At 37.2% G+C, this 20190-nt stretch overlaps 1 protein-coding gene across 1 annotated transcript in view; it reads right to left on the bottom strand.

The window, feature by feature from the left end:
* The window catches only part of LOC117243088, a 165459-nt gene that overhangs the window by 39549 nt on the left and 105720 nt on the right, over positions 1–20190 (bottom strand). The window contains exon 4 of the mRNA XM_033510278.1: positions 5507–5631. Within this exon, the coding sequence (XP_033366169.1) occupies positions 5507–5631 (125 nt within the window). The remainder of the gene's footprint in view (positions 1–5506; positions 5632–20190) is intronic.

The raw sequence follows: 20190 nt of genomic DNA, 5'->3' as shown, positions 1-20190 counted from the left end.
CTAAGTTTCAATGGTTATATTTTAATTTTTGTCGTTAGATGTCTTTCTACCGACCTCTGACTTACTCTTTCACGACTTCCTTTGAGTTCCGTAATTTTCCTTTCTTCCCTTTGATTCCCATTATTATATTCTATCTCCTTTCTTCCTATTTCTGGCATCATTTTGTTACTTCTCGCTCAACTTCTACCATTTTTCAACGAAATGAAGCGATGAAAGTAGAATTTATTCGCAAATGAAACGTTCCTTCGACGTTACGTTGTACGATTCTATTCCTCTCTTCTCGCGTCCAACTTCTTGATCGTTTAATTTTGTTTGTCTTTTACTGTAGACATAATCGTTTTGAAGTTTCAGGAGAAGAGTTCAAGGAACTTGGAACAAGTTCAAGCGGATTAAGAAAGAAAGCGGAAAAGACGTCTTATCGATAAGTATTAAGTAGTTATCGCGTAGTTCGAAGTCGTAGGTAACTCCGCGGTTCTTGCCACTCGTCATCGTTACCTTATCTTTTGCAGATTATCAAGTAATCGACAGTCATTTAGTTTCACTTGTTCTGTTCGTTAGAATAATTTCCACTTCGTTATATTTACTTACAATTATTTTCTCTTTACCTACCGCTAGCAACTCTATCAAAAATATGGAAATATGGAATTTAATCAATCTTTCAACTCCAAATTACAAAACGTTAGAAACGATAATTTTAGCGCGCCAATCTTTATTGCAAGGAGTAAATCTTTGTTAACAAAAGTATTAGAATGTATCGAGAGGAAGTTAAAGGAATTCCAGGAAAAGTTATACACGTTCTTAAGCAATAAAGGTAACGGAACTCGGTCGCTAAGACCGGCCAAATTGCGGGAAGCGGGCAACAAATAAATTCTTTGTTGGTGACACGGTTCACGCGATATATCGCGGCGCACAGAAACCGATTGCTTCGTGCTTCGTATTATTGAGGTCGAGAAAATCGAGCTCGTATTGCTTTCCAGCAACCGCTGCTCCCTTCCCTCCCCCTCTCTTTCACTCTTTCTCTGTTTCAGCTTCGCCTTTGATGTACGCGGAGAAGAACTTTTTCGGCACGGCAGAGCGTAAGGGAGTTTCGTGATATTGTATCGCTATCGATTCCGCCAATAAAACGTCACGTCTACTCGGCTACGCGCTCGGAACACGGACAAAAGCCACGTCGCTCCGGGTATCTGTTTTCATTTCGCAAAGTCAATCCCCAACTCGGACGAGATGGCGACCCAACACCTGTCTGTCCGATATTATCGCATTGCAAATTGCTTTTGGCAATTTATCGCTGTGCTTCGTAGAGAAGAGGGAGGATCGGAGTAATGGGAGGCATAAGAAAGTTAGACGGACAGAGGAGTAGGAGAAGAGAGTGCAAAAAAGATAGGTGGAATGGAAAGACTCGTAAGAACGGTAGAAATAGAAACATGTATAAATGCAGAAGAGGCGGAAAAATAAGAATGAATGTAAATTTAAAAGGAATATAGAGAGGGTAGTAGGTAGAGATAAATATAAATTTCAGGAAAGTAAAGGGGAGTAGAGAATTTGAAAAGGTTGGAGGAAAATGGAAAGAAGGCAAAGGACAGGAATAATAGAAAATAGAGAACAGTTAGTATAGTTTTCGAGGATAGGGAGAAAATAGACAGAATAGAAGTAGAGTAACTCAAGAATCAACGCGTTCAAGCTGTTCAAAATAATATTCAAGTAATAAACCCAGGCCCGAGGCCTCTCAAAAAGATATGAATCACAACTCCACGCGCGAAATAAAAGACATCGATCAAGCGGAGAATTCCCGAGGATTTCAAAGAAATTTCTGATCCAGATTCCAGGAGCTGCCACAGAATTGCGCGCAGCCTCGAAAACCGAGAGACGAGATCGAGGCCCAGTAGTAAAGCTCGATATAAATCAGGCCGATCCTTCGCTTTCGAGTTTCGACCGCGGTCTAGTCTCTTTTTCTCTCCTCTATGTTCCGGCTATCTCTCGTGTCCATCTTTTTCTTCCCTCTGCGATGGCCGACCTGTTCTCCGACACGTAATTACAAGTCTTCGTAGAAGAACTTCCAGTTTCCACCGCTTTTAGCCTCGAGCATGATTACCCGACGATCTACGAGGAAAGGAACGCACAAAATGAAAACGGAACCTTCGATAGCGAGCTATCGCGTCTTTGTAAACTGTCAGAGCTTTGTCTTCCACGAATAAGTAATAATAAAATAGGGAATGATACCACGATTACGATGTTAATCGTTATTTCGTTTGATACAGTGGTTAAACGAGGTTCGAAGTTTTCGTGAGACGAAAAAGAGTAATTCGTATTTTAATTGATTTTGTTGTTCGTCTCTAAGGAATGAACATGTTTAAGATAGAACTTATCACGCAGTTTAGAAAAACAAGTGTATGGATTGGATCATGGCAGAAGAAATTTCTTTGATAAAAATTTCTAGACAGGGAAAATGTTTGATGTTTATGACTTTTAAACGCTGTTAGAATTGATAAAATTTGTATTTGAAGAATGTTGAAAGGGCAGGAACTCATATATTCGCCTTCCCAAATGATTAATTTCTTTAATGGGAAAACCAAAGAACATAGAAACATCATCATACCGACAAGAATTAAACATTCACAGGTCGGGGAAAAGCGTTTTTCACACGAACGTGGAATGCTTTTGCATTTCGATCAAAATTTCGTTGAGGACAAATAATGCAGGATTTCAGCGCAAAATTGATATACACGCACGTCTGTATACATATATTTCGCTGAATGTTCCTGGTATAAAATTGGCGAGCTTTTTCGCGTGCTTATATCTTCGAATTCACGACGCGAAACGTACCGGCTTTTCGCGAAATCCGGCTGGCGCACGGCTTGAAAATAAGAGAAAGAACCGGCGGGAAAATGGAGGAAATGGATCCACTGGTGTGTTCTGCATGACTTCATCATCGCAGCCGTGTGTCTCCGTATGGTTGGAAACAAACGGAAAAATGTTTCGCCGCCGATACGCCACCGACAAATTCACACAGCCCTGACAACAATATAAGATCGTTCAATTTCTGACGTTTTCTGCTCTCGTCGACCTTTCAGCAACGTATTATTCTTTATTTCCAGCGTCTATACGCTGCTTTCAACATTTCTCTTCGATTTCGATCTATTAGCTCTTGTTTTATCGACTTCAGTCTGTTTCTTTTGAGGGGAAAAGTTTTATTCATGAATGGAGTGCATCGATATTGCAGTTTTTGCGCACAGACGGATATTTTATGGTAATTATAATTTATCTTTGATCTCTCAAATCAATTTTTAATCTATTCAAAATCTGTTTTTCGCTATTGTCGGTCATTGACGATGTAATAAACATGCAGAGATTTAAAGGCAGATTAAATTATAGAAACAAAGTAACGGAAGAAATTTAATTAAATTTTCTCTTGGACGAACTTTGTAATTTATTTGCAAGCATCTGTGCAATTAAATGAAATAATATAACTTAATCTTAATTTGTGAAAGACTCTTGTACGAACGATGCCTCGTATATCTTGCATAGTCTGAACATTTTCAAATTTTATATACATTTTAACAAATTGAACATAAAACAGCAACTATTCTGTATGATAAACTCTAATTACTGATTATTGAAAGATCCAATATATTATTATTATTAGTATATAATAAATAATAATATTATGATATTCAACCCTTAAAAAGTAAAAAGCAATAAAAGACTGCTGATTTTCAGGTAGCAAGCGGAAGCGAAGCTTTTTCTTGAAAAAAGTCGGTAAACTGGTCGCTAATTACAGCCTGGCAGACGATTGTCGAATTATTTGATCGGAAGTCGAAGGCAGAGGGACGTCGCGTTTTATACTTTCGGTCGAGCGACGATCCCACCCGAGCGATTTTTAATCGAACTACTCCATCCTCTTCCAACTCATCCGCCGTGCATCCAGGAGCATTAGACTTTCCCAGGATATATACTTTTGCTCGATTTTCATTCGCCATTTCCGTTTTACGTTCACGCACTCGATTTTGCTCAAGTGGAAAACTCCCCCGATACAGGTTCATGACCCTCGTTGTTTTTTTATTACCTTCTTAATAATTAATTGTTTATTGCTGATCATACGAGTGTAAAATTGTGAGTTAAAATTTTACCCATTTACGTGAATATCATAGATGATCGATGCTTGAATTTTTTACTCTCAATCTTTCTTAATCGATACTTGAAAGTATAGAGAAAAGAAACATTGATAAAATTTGATAATTTATCGAAATATAGATTCCTTGTCAGTAGAAGATTATTACTTCGCAAATGGCAAGCTTGTACATTATCCTGTACATTTATCGTCCTTCCTTTTATTGGAGCTCCAGACACATTTATGAATTCCATCACTCAAATAAACTCAATTTACATTTACTCATATAATCTCCCAAAAACCACAAAGGGAGACGACAGGATCCGAATAACCAAGTGATTCACTTTCGTCGCAAAAACCGTGCGAGCCCAGCCGGCATGTAAACGTTTTATTTAATAAAGCGATTTACCTCCGACGAAAACAGCGTCGAATATTAAGAAGCCACTGGCAGGAGTACAAACTTTCCCATGAGAACAAGGAAACAACGTTCGTGATCTATGAATTGTTCACGCGTGAAACTCATGTAGCCAGAGAGTTTAAAACAGCAAGGATCACATTGTTAGCTTTTCAACAGGGAACAGGGAGAAAGTGCGGTTGATACACCGCCAAGTAGTTCTCTGAGATCGTGAAGGAAAAAGAAAGAAAGAGCTTGTAGGAAAGACGGTAGAAGAGGAAAGGAGAGAAAGAGAAGCTACGAACTCCATACGTGACCAGCGAACAAACGACTCGTCAGTTCTCAAAAATCGCCCCCACTCTTTTTCCGCCTCTTTATCGTTTCTTTCCGGTCGCGGTGGTCGCTCTGAAAGCGTCCACCGTGTTAATCACCGCGTTTCCACGGCGGTCTTGTCTCCAACCGACGATTTTTTGCCGGATCATCGCTGATTAGAAGCGACTGCTGTACCACCGAGCACTTTTTATGAGACTTTATGGTCCTCGGCCATGCTGACATTCCTCTTTATAAACCTCGGATCGTGTTAAGTGTGAAATGTACTTTTTGGCTCAAACAGATTGCGCCGGCCTTTCGCCGCTTGCTTTCTGATTTCGTGCGGTTCTAACTTGTTTCATTTAGGGTAAATTTTTCTGCCCTTTTTGAAACCTGATTATCGAATAGAGATAGAACTCTTAGTGAAGTTAAACGTGAAACGCACCTTTTCGATGGAGTAGTTTGCACGATTCTATCAAACAGATTGCTGTGTGTTCCTTAATTTCAAAAAATACTAACTTCCTCTTTATAGTAAATTTTATCGCTAGACTTTTTCGATTGCGGAAATTAAAAGATTTTCATTACTACTGATTTCTATATTCCATCTGGTATAGATTTGAAATAAAAATACATTATAAGGTATCCAGCAACTGACTAATTTTATTTTTCAACTACGATTTGACATGAATACTTACCACTAAGAAGAAATAATCCACAGGCGACCAGGGTTCTGTGATCTGAATAACAATGTCCAATTAAAGCTGAAATTGTGGCGGCCAGGACAAGAGCTACAGCAGCTACTTGAAACGGTGCTGAGATCCTAAAATAAATTCGAATAACGTTAGTCAATTACAGTTATCCAAAGTTATGAAAATAAATAAAATTACATTTAATTCACTTCTAGTATTAAACACCTGTGTGTGAGTGCCACTATTATATTTTTTCAATCGTTCGTTATTTTCAAGTTTTTCATTTAATAACTAGGGAATAAAACAATATTTTTCAAAAAAAAGAGCAGTAACCGATTTATTAAACTACTGCAAAAACTGCATTTCTCGTTCACGTGAATTTAATTTCCTGTTTCAGAGATAAAGTGTTTCAATCAAAATATTTGATCAAAAAACAATGTCAGGAATTATTGTGTAAAAAACAACATCACTGTTTTTTTACGATATTCCATGGGAAAACAAATTTCCACCAATGGCTGTACTCTTATGTAACGGACGATATTGATCTTTGAAGCAAAACACACAGTAGAATTTTTACTTCAAGATTTGGTTACTGACTTCGAACAATTCCTCTTTAAATAGCCTGATGTACAATGGATATTGAAATGTCGTACAAAACAAGTAACTACGTACAATAGATGCCTTGGTGAACGTGTGATTGGTCGACAACGGCACATGTCGTTGAAACCTTGAACGGCTATTGTCAACGTGTTCACATATTTCACAAAGTTTGCGCCGGGAAGTGAAACCGGACATAGTTGTCGACGATTTATTTATTATAGACGATCGTGTAAGAATAACGAGAGCATTTCCATGTATCCAACTATGACCGATGACAATTTTTGCGTAAAACGCGATAACAACCCTCGATCGTTGTACGAACGTCGTTGATATAACGAAACGCTCGCAGTATTTTTCTTTCATTTTTTATTCAAATAGATTTGATGTTCATTCATTGATGATTACTTTTCTCTTTTCAATATAACGAAATTTAATTTCCAAATCTCTCACTGGGATGCCATTAAATAAATTAAATACGATTTAATTACAAACCATGAGTAATTTAAACATACATCATATAATTGAATAAGACAAATCTTTTTTCATATATATAGCAATGTTACTTTACATTCGAATATAATAATATTCACATAAATAAGTCAAAATACGAATTGAATACAAATTTTCTTAAATCGAAGAAAAAGATTATTGACATGCGTAACAAGTAATAAAGTAATAGTTCTACATTCATACTGAATTCGAGTTAGAATAATTACGAACAGAAATTTTTTACAGAGTAAATATATTACTTTCGATTTAAATAAAAATGAAAACAAGCTCTTTATAATACTTTTTATGTGAGATCAACATCTCAATTGATTCCCAAGTTACAATATTTGTACACTGGCATTCAAAAAACATTTCTGTACCATACATGTACACAGACGATGTCCAATCGCTGTGACCTACATATATTTGTTTCAGGAACTCTATAAATCAAGTAGTAACTGTGAAAAAAACGCTGACTGAGCATTTGTCACTGACCAACGCACGCTGATGAAGCTTGGCGTAGGTCAGTGAGGATGTATGAGCGAGAAGTCCGAGCGTACGACAAGGACAAAAAGTAAATATTTAAAAAATTACACTTCTCTTCTAAATAATAATTTTTCAATAATGGAGATCCGGATCGATATGAAACAAAATGCATTTTAAAATGAATGACATTCTGCTTTTTATGACATCGAACCTATTTAGTCAAATTTATAAAAAGCGCACGTAGCTCTGAAATAGCAACCGTGCATGATTTGAATATTTTAGTAAATGTTATTCGTGTATTTTGTAGAATTTCTTTCGGATTTTATTGTGATATACGCAGGATTTCAGTTTAATATACATGATAATAAATGCAGTAAGCATTTTAAAAATGTAAATAATGGTAAAGTTGATCAGTTTTATAATTTTTTTAGTTAAGGAAGAGTAAAACTGATGAAAATTTTAATATATATGGTGATGAATTATTATCGTGTATTTAATATAACTGACGTATAAATGTAGATATTGGATATATAATTCAGAGAAATTGATTCATTTATGTACGGGACAAATTTATTATACTGGCTATAAATAAATAAAATATATCGGATACTGAAATTTCTTTGCGTCTTAAATCCTAATAAAAGGAATCTCATTTCATTTTATTGGGAGTCTATATCACTTTTTATAAAATATTACCGCATTAAAGCTTCTTTGCGTTTTTTTTTAAACGATCGAAAGTTACGATCGCTGCCGATATTAAAAGAAACTTATAAAACGTTTCCAATTACATAAAGTTCGTCTGTAAAACATTTTAGGACTCGAACAGTATAAATTTCCATCGAAATCCATATCTTAGCAACTAAATTTCTATTAAATGGGCTATTGAACCCACGCTAAATAATTTATCGTAAAGCGAAATGTGCGCGATATTCCACTATTACAATTTAAGTGAAATTACCAGATATATAATGCGCACAATACTATATCATTACTACAACATCTACTACGATAACTTCAATTTCTATCTATCAGACACTTCTGCGCAATATCGTTAATATCAAATTTCTCTTGTCAACAGCTTTGTAGACCTTAACATGATTCTAGTCACCATTAAGGATTAAATATTACCCCTAAAGCGCCTCTCCCTCGAATTTAACATGTGACATTCAACAACTATGCGGACGATCGTCTTCGTGAACAAGACGTACGTCATTGGGGGATGAAAATTGATGTTATGCTCCACCGTCACAGCACTTCGGGACTCTGGAACTTCCCAAAGACGAAGACGAAGGAGGTTAATCAAGATTTGCAGTAAAGCTGTAATGCTTCACAACCCGAATATATACCCTAAATTTTGATCGATCCCCTGACCAACTTCTTTTGAATTCTACCTTCGTTGCCGTGTCGAGGAAATCGCTTCAATTTATTACTCTTTCACATAGCACGTACACGATGACACGTAGTCGCATGATTTTGTACACACTGAGTTGTTGCCTGCGGTTAATTGAGAAAAACTGATGGGAGATTTATGTTTTCTTGGGCAAGTTTTAAATTCGTAAGGTGGTTATTGCAAAATATATCGTGGACTGACAAAAAGAAATTCTACTATTCATGTCTGACATATCTAAAAATTAAACTGCAAATTGACTAATGATATTGGTTTTTATAAATTTTAAAGACTACGACATTTTCAATACGAATATTCTACAGATATTATAATCTTTTGAAGCCTATAGTTAATTAAATTTTTACACATGAAATCGTCGGGAAATTACGAAAGCGCATTCCACTTTTCTATAGCGAATTAGCAGTTTAAAATGCGGCTTTAAAAAAAAAGAAAAAATAAAAGGCAAAATGTTTTTCGCAATGAAAAAGGTCAATATTTATCAAGACGACTCACCAATCCCAGTGAAATTCGGTACAATTCTTTAAATGCGATCCTATTAAGTGACGAACGCTCAAGCGAGCATTAAAGACTGAAATCGCATTTGCATTATTAAGCGATCAATTCAACCCTACTCGAATCTGTACGCCATACACCTGGCGTTTTCTTTTCGCTGTCAATACCATCCCAATGGCTGTTTATGGACAGTGAACGAAAACGGATCAGGAAACGGCGATAAACTCCTCTTTCCAATTTTAAATTCTTAATTGGCTTACTTCGTGTGCTCGTAACTCACTTTGTAATTCCTAACTTCATCCTCTCTTCATCTTCTCATCATGCATATTGCATACGAACTGTTCTATTTGAGATTCGATTATTTACCACAAGCACCTGCTAACATTGTTGTTCTTCCTCTGTGAAGTCGCATTGTATTATACAATAGATTATTAGGAATATATCATATGGTTTTTAATTGTTACATATATTTACACTCGTACGTCTTAATCGTTGAGCGGTCGAGGCAAGACTGAGGAATAAAAGGATTTTAACGACTCTCGGCGGTTATGGCGCAATACGTAACAATGACTCGTCTATGTCAACAATAAGTTGCGATTACACCAATTTTGTGTTTAACACGTCGAAATATTCTGTACTTAATATAATTAATATACTTAATAATTCTTAAGTAATAGACTTAAGAATTGCATGGAAATATGTTACGAAAATTATATACATATTTTTTCCTCAAATTATAAATTTGCAATGCCCTATTTATATAATCTAAAATACAGGAATTAAATAATAGATGATTTTTCTTCGGGAACTCACGATATCCTTCATTCGGTTAAAGAAGAATTTCCAGGAACTCAATAAACGCATGAATTCACTCCGCACAGTTTAACCACGGTCAACTAAGCCTATTTGGGAAAAAAGCTCAACTTCACTCGCTTCTATAAATACTCGGCTCTACCAAATATCGCCAGGAGCACCTTCGAATTCTCCGCTAACCGTTGCTTTTTGAACAGAGTACCCTGCCAAAAACAGCAATACATGACAGATAAAATAAAGGTTCGAAAATTTCGTACAAATATACGATAGAAGCAATATCGATCAAAGATTTGTAAAGTATGTTCGTCGTTGATCGACGAAACGACGTTGAAAATTTATCACGGAAATTTTATAGCGAAAAATATAGTGACAGGCGCTCGTATGCGCTCTTCGATCTGGTTGAAATTTCCACGAAATTTTCCCCGCGAAACATCAGATCGTTTTGTCGCGGATGGTTGTCGTTTCAGATAAAATGGCTGCTGCAAAGGGGTGGCGGGGGGACAGTGTGTCACGGGGGACGGGGAATTTCGATACCACGGGTGTAATACACGTATTCGTAGCTATCGGGGTAAATGGAGCATGCTGGGTAACGGCGCGTCTCGCTCTAAGGGGTGCTGCTTGCTGGGATCCGCAATCAACCCTCCAGACGCTCGAGTTTTGAACCTACGGTCGTTTCAAACGGACCACGTCAATCACGATTTTCATGATTGCCGGAGACTCCACTGTTGTGCTCAAAATAGATTTTGAGAGATGGAGTGTCTGGAATTTGAAGAACTTGAAAGATTTGAAACATTCATAGTATTTACACAAATAAAAGAATTCTTACGTTGATATGTAATTATTCGGATAATCATCAATCTGTTCGTCGTTTGAAAATTATTGGCTACATTATTGAGATAAGAAAGATTTTTTAAATTATTTGTAATTTGTAAGGATTTGAAGAGAAAAGATAATGTAATGGTTAATGGTTAATTGTACCACGAAACTTGTTGGCTAAATATCTCTCTATATATCTACTCATTAATTACGTATGTATTTTATACAGTCTAATAAATTTATTAAATAAATTACGCATACACGTTTTCCAGCAAATGCGAAACTCTTGTTGGTATTTATGTGGACAATATTACTTCCCGCTCAATCACGCGAGAACGTGATTACGCGTTAATCAAGCCCGTGTCTCATAAACGTCGTTTATAATGCCTCATTCTTCGTCATTCACAATAGCTGCCACAGATCTGTATAATGACATTGACGACGTGATAGCACATGCGTTTCATAGTCGGTGCGTTCATCGAAAAGCTTGCATTTATTCCACTTAATATGTAATTGCTGCTAATAATTGTCGGCATTCAGCTTCGAATCATCCTCTCATTAATCTTTTCACTTGTAATTTCCTTCATAATGTTTCAATATCAGAAAATTATTAATCTAATAAATCAGGTAAATCATATCCTATTGATGATATTAAAATGCTTAAGATCTCTTCTTGTATGTAGTCAATAAAGGATGGACCGCCGTTCGAACATTTCGAATTCGAAAACGACTCTTTTAATCTGCGGAGCGTGACGACGAACGTATCGCTGGAAATGTCTGGCGCAAGACTAAAAAGAAAGCCAGTGGCAGCTGGGTAATGGAGCGTTTCTTTAAGCGCTTGTACATACGTAGTATTTCCAACCACCTAAAAATCATCTCCCTACCGTACACCGCTCTACAAAATTCTGTGGCGTGTGTCGCGAACGTTATGAGAACTGCGTTAGCTGCGCGTAAACTTTATAAACGCGACGCTGTGTTGTGGACGTTTCTCATATTCTCCCGGTTGTTTGACGAAACGACCTTTTGTCAGCGACCTGTCGCGGAAGTATACTCACCCGTGCGCCTTTTATTCACAACTTTTTCAAAAAAATCGGACAGGGTAAAAGTGCGACTAGAAACGAGCTGGTTAAAGTTCTAGTAATTGGTCGACGTGCATAGTGGTAAGTTTGGACGTCGATTGCACGAAATTTCGCGGAGCCACATGGGAATATTAAGCCGCAGAATTAATAACTAGTTTTTGCTACTTCTCAAAGGAGACGAAATCGTGGCCAGAGATAATAGGAAATTATATTTAAATGTTTAATCTGATTTTGTAGCAATAGAAAGTTGGGATGTGGCAAGGGAAAAGTTGGAACGTTCGTTCAGTATTTTGTTATACGATGTTAATAATCTCAAATGGCAGCGAAATCAAAATATGCGTAAAAGAATATCTCTTTAAAAAGCTCCTTCTAGAAGATTTTAAATTCAACTGGAAAACCCAAGAGACTTCTCTCTGTTCCAATTAAAGGGCAAGAAAAACATTCCAAATACCTCCGTATAAGATATTACAAGTTGATTAAAAAATACAGAAAGACGAAGCCATTAATATTCTTCATATACATTTATCGATATATACATTTTATCATATACATTTCATATACATTTCATTCATATACATTTTATCGATAAAGTACTTGTAAAACGAACCTACGTTTCAGGGTATTTTCTTCATAAACTCGGTATTGTGACGAACGAAAGTATGGTTTAAGAGATTCTCTTACACAGAAAATTTTCCAATATTCCACATCTTAATTCAATTACGTTCCCCGATATCGTCTCAGGTTGGAGAAATTGCGCCTGAAGGAATACCGTCAGGAATAATATCCACTCAGACGTAATTAATAAACAGTTTTTCCTGAAATCTCTTATTCGCTGTATTTCCCGATTCCCAGTTGGGTTGTCCCGGATAAGCATGAAAAACGATGTAAAACTTGATTAAAACTTGAGAACGGCGGTCGATCAATGAAGGTTTTCATAAATTTACGCCTGTTAGGGAATTATTATTCGGTTTCGTTGTGATCATGCGACATCAACTAACCCGTACGCTAATTACTGTCCGGTTTTAATGTTGTATTATGTTTTAACTGCGACACACAGTCGATACGTAAAATCCAAAGAGAGAAGAGAGAAAGGATGACAGTATGTGCATGCATAAAGGTACACGTTTTAACGAACAACGCTACCGGCTGGCTTTTAATTAACAACGCGTGAAATGATCCCGTCTCGACGAGGTTATTACGTCGTCGTTTTTCACATCGCGCTCATTGTGAAGTTTGTTTCCGACTTATTACGATTGAAATGCTTTTCGCAGATTGGATGCGACTGATTTATGGTCGCCTTGGTGCATACATTGCTGTGAAATACTGAAATTAAATGGACGAATTAAATTCTTTCATTAGTATGATTAAAGAACAGGTATTCGATCTAAACTGAGGTAAGTTTCTGATAATTATTTTTGGTTTTTCAGTTGTACTCGTATATAAATATTAAGAGAGACGCGTAATAATTTTGGAAAATATATCGAGAAGTTTGCATTGTTTGAATATATTTAATTATTTTCCAATTAGGATATATTATCTTTAAAAAGAATTTTTATATAACAAATGAAATAATGTTAATGTTGTAAATATAATTAAATTGAACGATAAAACGTTGATTTGAATAACGGGACAATATAATTATTCGAAACTCTTGTTTGTGTTGGCCTAAATGAGAGAACTTACATGGTACTAAACGATTCAGTTGTTTATGTGCTATGCTGCTGAAATTATCTTACCAACGTAATTTCGTTACGCATGAAGTGATACATTTTCCTACATACAATTCAAAACGTGCACACTAAACTATTGAATTCTTTAAGGACTATTTTTCACCACCCATTGTCTAGCACCCTACAATTTTTAAATGTTCCGCTAAAACCTCTCATTTTTCCACGAAGATAATTCATCAATCACCACAGCAGCAGGGAACGCTTCAAAAACACTCGAAGCCTTCGGTCGATATCTCTCTCCTGAAATTAGTTGGGCCAACGCGATCCAAACGCAGTATATATACCCTCTAACAAGCACCGACATCAGCGCACTCGATTTTACAAAGGCAAAGCCATGCCACTCAGCCCTCTAAAAAACCAGAGGAATCAAAAACGATGCTAGGTATCGAAGGAACTATTACATTATTCAACCACAGCGTCATTTTCACCCGCACGCTGCATAATGACGGATAATTGTCTGCTGACAAGTGGAACGAAGCATAGGCTTGGTTAAACAACGATTTGCATCACGCATCAAGGCCAAAGGGAGCAACGATGGATCAAAGTTAGCCAAGTAGTCGGAACAGGAGAATCAACAATTCGGTCAGTGTCCAGGGCTGCGTGCTTGCTCTCGTTAATAACGGGCCGTTGTCACAGTAAATAACAATAAAACTCTATTAATGTGGTGGTACGACTAGTAACCAGGTCTGGCAGTCAGCCAGAAACATACCGGCACGGCTATTCACCCCATGGTGAGGCTAACCCGAGTTAGCCTCGAATCCAGCTGCTGTTGTTGCAACTAGTTCTCTCGCATACCTCACAGGCCGTATGTAATGCAGCATGGTTATATAGTATTACGCACTGGAATGGTCCAGCTCTGTTGGGAGTCGACCAGTAGCTAGATGCACAAGATGCTCGTGAAATTGTGGAAATCGATTTGAATGGCTTTTCCAAATCGAAGATCGTTCACAGTGTTAAGAGAGCTCCTTTCTCGCAATCAGTGAGCTCTTTGATAGCTGTGTCGCGATAAAGATGTTATGGCAGGGTGGGAAGTGGATCTTGAGACTAATTCTCGAGGTAAGTTCGCATTATGAGAGAGCTGTACTTGATGAAGATAATGTTCGTTCCTTGATATTAGACAATAGACTGGCTTTTGACGTTTGAAGAAATATTCCTGAGAAATATTAGTTGATAATATGCCTTCGTCGTTCAATTAGACATATTTTTAATTCACAGCAGTTTCGGTTGTTCGTCATCTACGATCCAATGATACGAGCTTGATGGTAATATTTTCAGTATTTTTTTCTTTTAGTACTTTTAAAGCAATGTTTCGATGCTAATTAGGCGTTATCTAAATAGTGGAACATCAAGATTTCCGTTTGAACGAAGAATTTCCATGCGTTTGAACGTAACCGAGTTTCATTCTAAATTCTACCAACTATCGCGATATATCGGTGCGAAATAGAAGCTTCATCGTTTAATCGGATAATCGATATTTACGGAATAATAAATACGGTTTGATTACGAAATAATAAATACCACTTGAAGTAGTAATAATGAATCAGTTTTACAGACAGAGGCTCCGGTAACTACATACATATGTAATGTATTGATTACAAATTTATCAGTTTAAGAGTCGTTTACGAACAAGTGCTTTATTTATCGCGTTCCGATATCCTGTTATTTGTAAAACCATATAAATCTGCCATTATCTCGATATAGGATTTATTGTTTATTTGACTCTGTTGTGTGTTTTTTTTCTTTACGAAGTTGTTTCACAGTACAGAATTCAAAATTACCAACCAGTTTGTCTGACCACACTACGTTACTAATGCTTTCAGTGCATCAATCTGTCCTGCAATCAGCCGGATGCAACTGAGACTTGGCTTTGAGTTCAAAGAAACCAATATGCAAAATCAGGAGTATTAATTACCCTTGGCCTTCTGCGTTTAAGAATTCTGTTTGCTTTTGAAGATAGAGGTTGCTCCAGCTAGGAAACGAATTAATCTATGCTAGTTGGCGCGCCGTGTAATATTGAAGAAATTTCTCTTCCTTTATTCCCAAACAGATCTACTTTCTTCTAGAATATACTACCAAAAATTTGAACGAATCTGCCAAAAAAGAAATTCTATATTTTCCTCCGATCTCCCAAATGTCTTCTTATCTTCTTGTATAATATTTTCTGTACTAAAATTAAAAAAAATAAATTTACCAATAAAATCTTTAATTTCGTTAATAGATCTGACACGCCACCTGACATCAATCTTTGCGGATAAGAATCCTCATTAATTCCGCAATCTTCATTTCCATAAACTTTTATCAAATGTAAAGGCAACCACCGTGGAAAGTAATAATTTCCAGCGGGTTCAAATTTTTCCATCGTAAAAAGAACCGCAAAGAACGAGCGTCAGCTCGAGCCGCAAAAACACTGTAGCCCGAAGCAGCGAAGCGCGAAAGTCGACGAAGAAACGAAGGAGGAAGGAGGAAAGACACAGAGCTGAGTAATCCGTCGTCGGACCAAACCCAAGTCCAACGGCTGCTCGAGCAGGCGTTTGTTTTCTCTCGATTGCTATCGGATCGAGGTGGAAACGGTATTTGTCGCCGGCACCACCCACCAGAAAAGAAACTTTTTCCCCTTTACGTCCGTTCTCACGAATTCTCTTGATCTTCAGCCTTCCGTTTCGATGGACTAAGATAAAAATCGAGAAAGAATAAAGAGGCGCGTCGTAACAGTAACCACAACTTGCTGTTTCGTTTCGCGAAATCGCATAAAACGTTTCTTCGTTGCGAAGTAACAGCGACCGCGATAAATTGCGAGCCGATGCAAGAAAAAGTAGATGTAGTGGGAAGGAAACCTGGATGGTCTAGCCTTAGTTTTATGTACAGATCGTAGAAGGTAACCGTCTGCGATTGTACTTTTATTTGATAGCTGTTACAATTCGATTTTACTTGCTGGCTACTTTGAAGGGTCAATGTCGTTCTAACAGAGGTTTATTTTTAAAGACATATGAAATTTTCGGCTTGAGCAAGAAATTCGCATGTTCAGAATTTATAGATTCAGGATTTATGATTTTGAATTTATCGTTCAATGACAGTAAAAATAAAATTTCCTCTCGAAAAATGCGATTAGTCTTCTTAATTCATCTATGGACAGTTATTTACGAAAATTTTTAGACATAGAAACCAAAGACGATCATGCTTATTAAATATAGGATCTTTGATACGTGTGGAAAATTAGAAAAATCTACTAATCAGATATCATCGTGTTCTACTTAATAAGATTTCGAAGTATGGAAAATTCAAATTCTTCGCAAACCGCCAGTTTGTCAAACGGCCGTTTCTAATTTTTCAGAAGCAAGAGAAGGATCGAAGCCGCTTACGTATTTTACGATTTTCCTATATTGAATAAGACCAAAGTCAAAGGCTGCGTACAGAGGAAAATGAAAACTGCTGCGTTCGCTGGACAGCACTTGAAAAGATTTCCCTCCTCTTGTAAAAGGATAAACGTCGCTGAATGTGTGCATTCTTGAAACGCAGACTTTTGAGTGCACTATGCCATTGTTCGTATCAAAATAGGAGCACGTTTAAGTATAACGTATTTTAAGAAAAGCCTTGGTTTTTAAGCTGCTTAAAATTGAAGCTTTTCGTGCGCTGTTACTTCGTTCTTTTCACAACCGTGGAAAAAATGTCTGTATAAGGTTTAATGAAAATTTCTGCGACCCTGGATGTAATAAAACATTTTCCATTCATTGAATTCCCCATTTTTTTAGTACGTTGTCCCTATATTAAAGTAGTATTATTCGAGTAAATATTCCGAACAGTAGAAAATCTTTGACAGCCATTCCATTATTAAATACACCTCACATCCTTCAATTTAACGTTTTACGGATAAAAATCTATCTTTAAAGTAACATTTTTATAAAAACTGATAAAATTACAAATAAATTACAAGAAAATATATTTCACTATCACGACATCAATATTTTTATCTTATGAAAAGAATCACTCGCCTACAAAAAAAAAAAAGAAAAAAGAAAAGTGAATAATATGATTTACCGTATTCTTTCTCTGTAACCTTCAATTATTATATTAATCTTCAAGAAACTGATCACTGATAATTTTCTCAATGAATCATAAGAACACTGGAGAACCCTTTCAAATAAACATAAAATACCTAAATCTCTTTCTCGTGAAGGATGTGCACGTTGTTCTCCGAGCGATAGCGAACATTCTTTCGCGTACGACGAAAGAACGGTGGGCCATTACGAGAATGTTGCGGTCGTTACGCGTGTTTCTCAATATTACATTATACATCAAGCGGCTTTTACACGATTCGACTTCTGAAACTGCGGGTAGTTTGGCGGGGGTTGAGGGCATCAGACACGAAGATCAATGGCTCAATCCTAGTCGGGGGCCGTGAAAGTGCTTGCATTTTTAAACTTCGAGTAATCCCGTTGCTGTTACGGTGGATGGGCTGCGGGGGCGGGCAAGCGAGCGGAAAGAAACAGGACGAGCAAGAAGACGAAGGGTAATTGATACAGCTTTGGTCATGAGATTAAATCGAGCGTAACGCGTGACCGGGCCGTTGAGTTTCCCTGGCGAATAGGAGGTCCTCCAGATTAATTTCCCGTTACCAAGGCGCTGGAATTTCTTTCGTCGAGAGGGAGGAAGACGAGATGAAAGGAACGACAGCAAACGGTTTCGCGCTTCTGTTTGAGGAGGACACGATAGAAATTGCGATCCTACCTACCGAAAGGTTTTGCCATCTTCGGTTGAAAAAATTCTGTCGTATACGAGGGGCATGATATTTCTAGTGGCTTTTGCTTGCTGATAAATAGGTTGTTTTGGTCTCGTATCGAACGCCAAAATATTGATTCTATCGAGATGAATGTGTACTTTCTAAATTGAACTTTTTACGGCTGAATAAAAAAAAACTACTCCAAATGTTTGAAAAATTTGCGCTGTGCTTCGATCTGTTGTAAAATTTTCAATTTAGAGATTCACACGATGAGTTAGAGATGTATCGAAAATCCAGAATCGAAATAATCCGCGACACAAACAGGATAAAGAACATTTACGATCACAGTTGATTACATTTGGAACAACGCTCCGAGAGATCTATCTCTATCAAACATCGACAAAAATGTTCTTCGAATGTTCGACGTGTCTTCACATTCGACGATCCATTCTCGATTCGATAAAAAGCCATTTTATTAACGCGCCGCGGAATATGCGGAGGAAATGTTTGCAACGAGTCCCCAGGTACGTCGATGCAAATGGAAATTCGCCGTCTCTCCGGCAGCCTTCGAAATGTACCCTCATCATCGCGCGCCCCTTCGACCCGCGGCTTTATTTCACGGTGCGCTGCACACGCGCAGCTTTTTCTCGGCGAGTGCATTAATGGCCCTGGATGCAGGTTACACCAGCCACGTAAAGTACTCGTTCGTGCGCCGTTTCGAAGTGTTTATCGCCGGATTAGCAATTCTATTGCCGGCATCCTTCTCGTGTACGCGCGCGGAAAGAAGCTGGCCGTGCAACTTAATGGAAAAGCTTGTCTTTCGGCCCGGATAAGACGGAACTCCGACTTCGTGCCAAGCGATTCTATTCACCATGTTTTGTTCCTTTCTACATCTTCGTTTTTTATATCGAATATTTAGATCAGCTTGGATGGGGCAGTTTTTCGTCAAGTTTATATGAGATACGAGAGCCTTCGGATCTTTATTCGATCTGATTGCAAGATTATTTGAGAGTCAAATAGGAGATTTGTAATAAATAAAATTTAAAAGTGACCAAAAGGATTTTAATCAAAATGTATCCGTTGAGCTTATGCTAATTTTAAGCGTTCAGTTAATGAATTATGTACGGTAATGGTAGGAAAACATAATGCAGGGTTGCTGGAATTTAATTAAAATGAAAAACATTAGTTTGAAGGGCGGTTTTTTTAGGAAGGAAAATGCTTGAATTACAAAAGGATGAAGCATTTACATTTGATCCTTTTAATTTAATTTAAACTAGCAAATTTCACGTTTTTCTCTTTTCAAGTAACAGTGGAATTTTTTTGACAAAGGAATAAATTCTACTCCAAATTTAATTGAGAAAATAAAACTCCTCCTCTAGGCAGAACATTTGAAAAAGCTTTAAATAAGATAAAAACGTCGTGAAAGGGAATATTTATTCATCTTCAAACCAGGGAAATTTTCGACAAAATTTCTTTTTCAGCCTCTCCAGCTCTTATGAAAATAAGAAAGAAAATTCCAATGTGTACCGATAAACTTTAAATTCGTAAATTTTTATCTCAACCAGAGATATAATTCTTCCATTTATTATACTGACATAAAAAATTTAAATTTATCACCAATATCGATTCCCACGGCTCGATAATAAAGATATTCTCGATAAACCATAAACCAAGAGTCTACTTGTCACCTCGCCTATAAAATATCTCTAGAAACAAGCTTGTGGGTTGGAAACCGATGGAAATGGCCATCAGGAAGGTTGGTGAAACTTCTTGAAGATAAGCTCGCCTCTCGTCTATCTATAATCTGAATGTACATAAAATTCAGTGCTTGTCGTTGCCAAGATCCTAGTCGACGTTGTCGGCCGGCAGCAATGCGCTTTATTACTACTAAACAAGCCGCACTAGGCAGTATATTACTAGTGGACGGGTCTGATATATTACTAGGCAGGTCTGCCAACCCACTGGCCAATATCCATACCGAGGTCCCATCGGCGGCTAACTCGTTGCCCCTTCCTCGCCTCTCAAAGCGACGCCTTTCCTTCCAAGCCAAAACTATTAAT

Source organism: Bombus vosnesenskii, unplaced genomic scaffold, assembly GCF_011952255.1.
Source record: "Bombus vosnesenskii isolate JDL3184/JDL3185 unplaced genomic scaffold, Bvos_JDL3184-5_v1.1 scf7180000013265, whole genome shotgun sequence".
NCBI classification, from domain to species: Eukaryota; Metazoa; Arthropoda; class Insecta; order Hymenoptera; family Apidae; genus Bombus; species Bombus vosnesenskii.
Note: the sequence above shows the minus strand (reverse complement) of the source record. Positions and strands in the feature narration are given on the sequence as shown.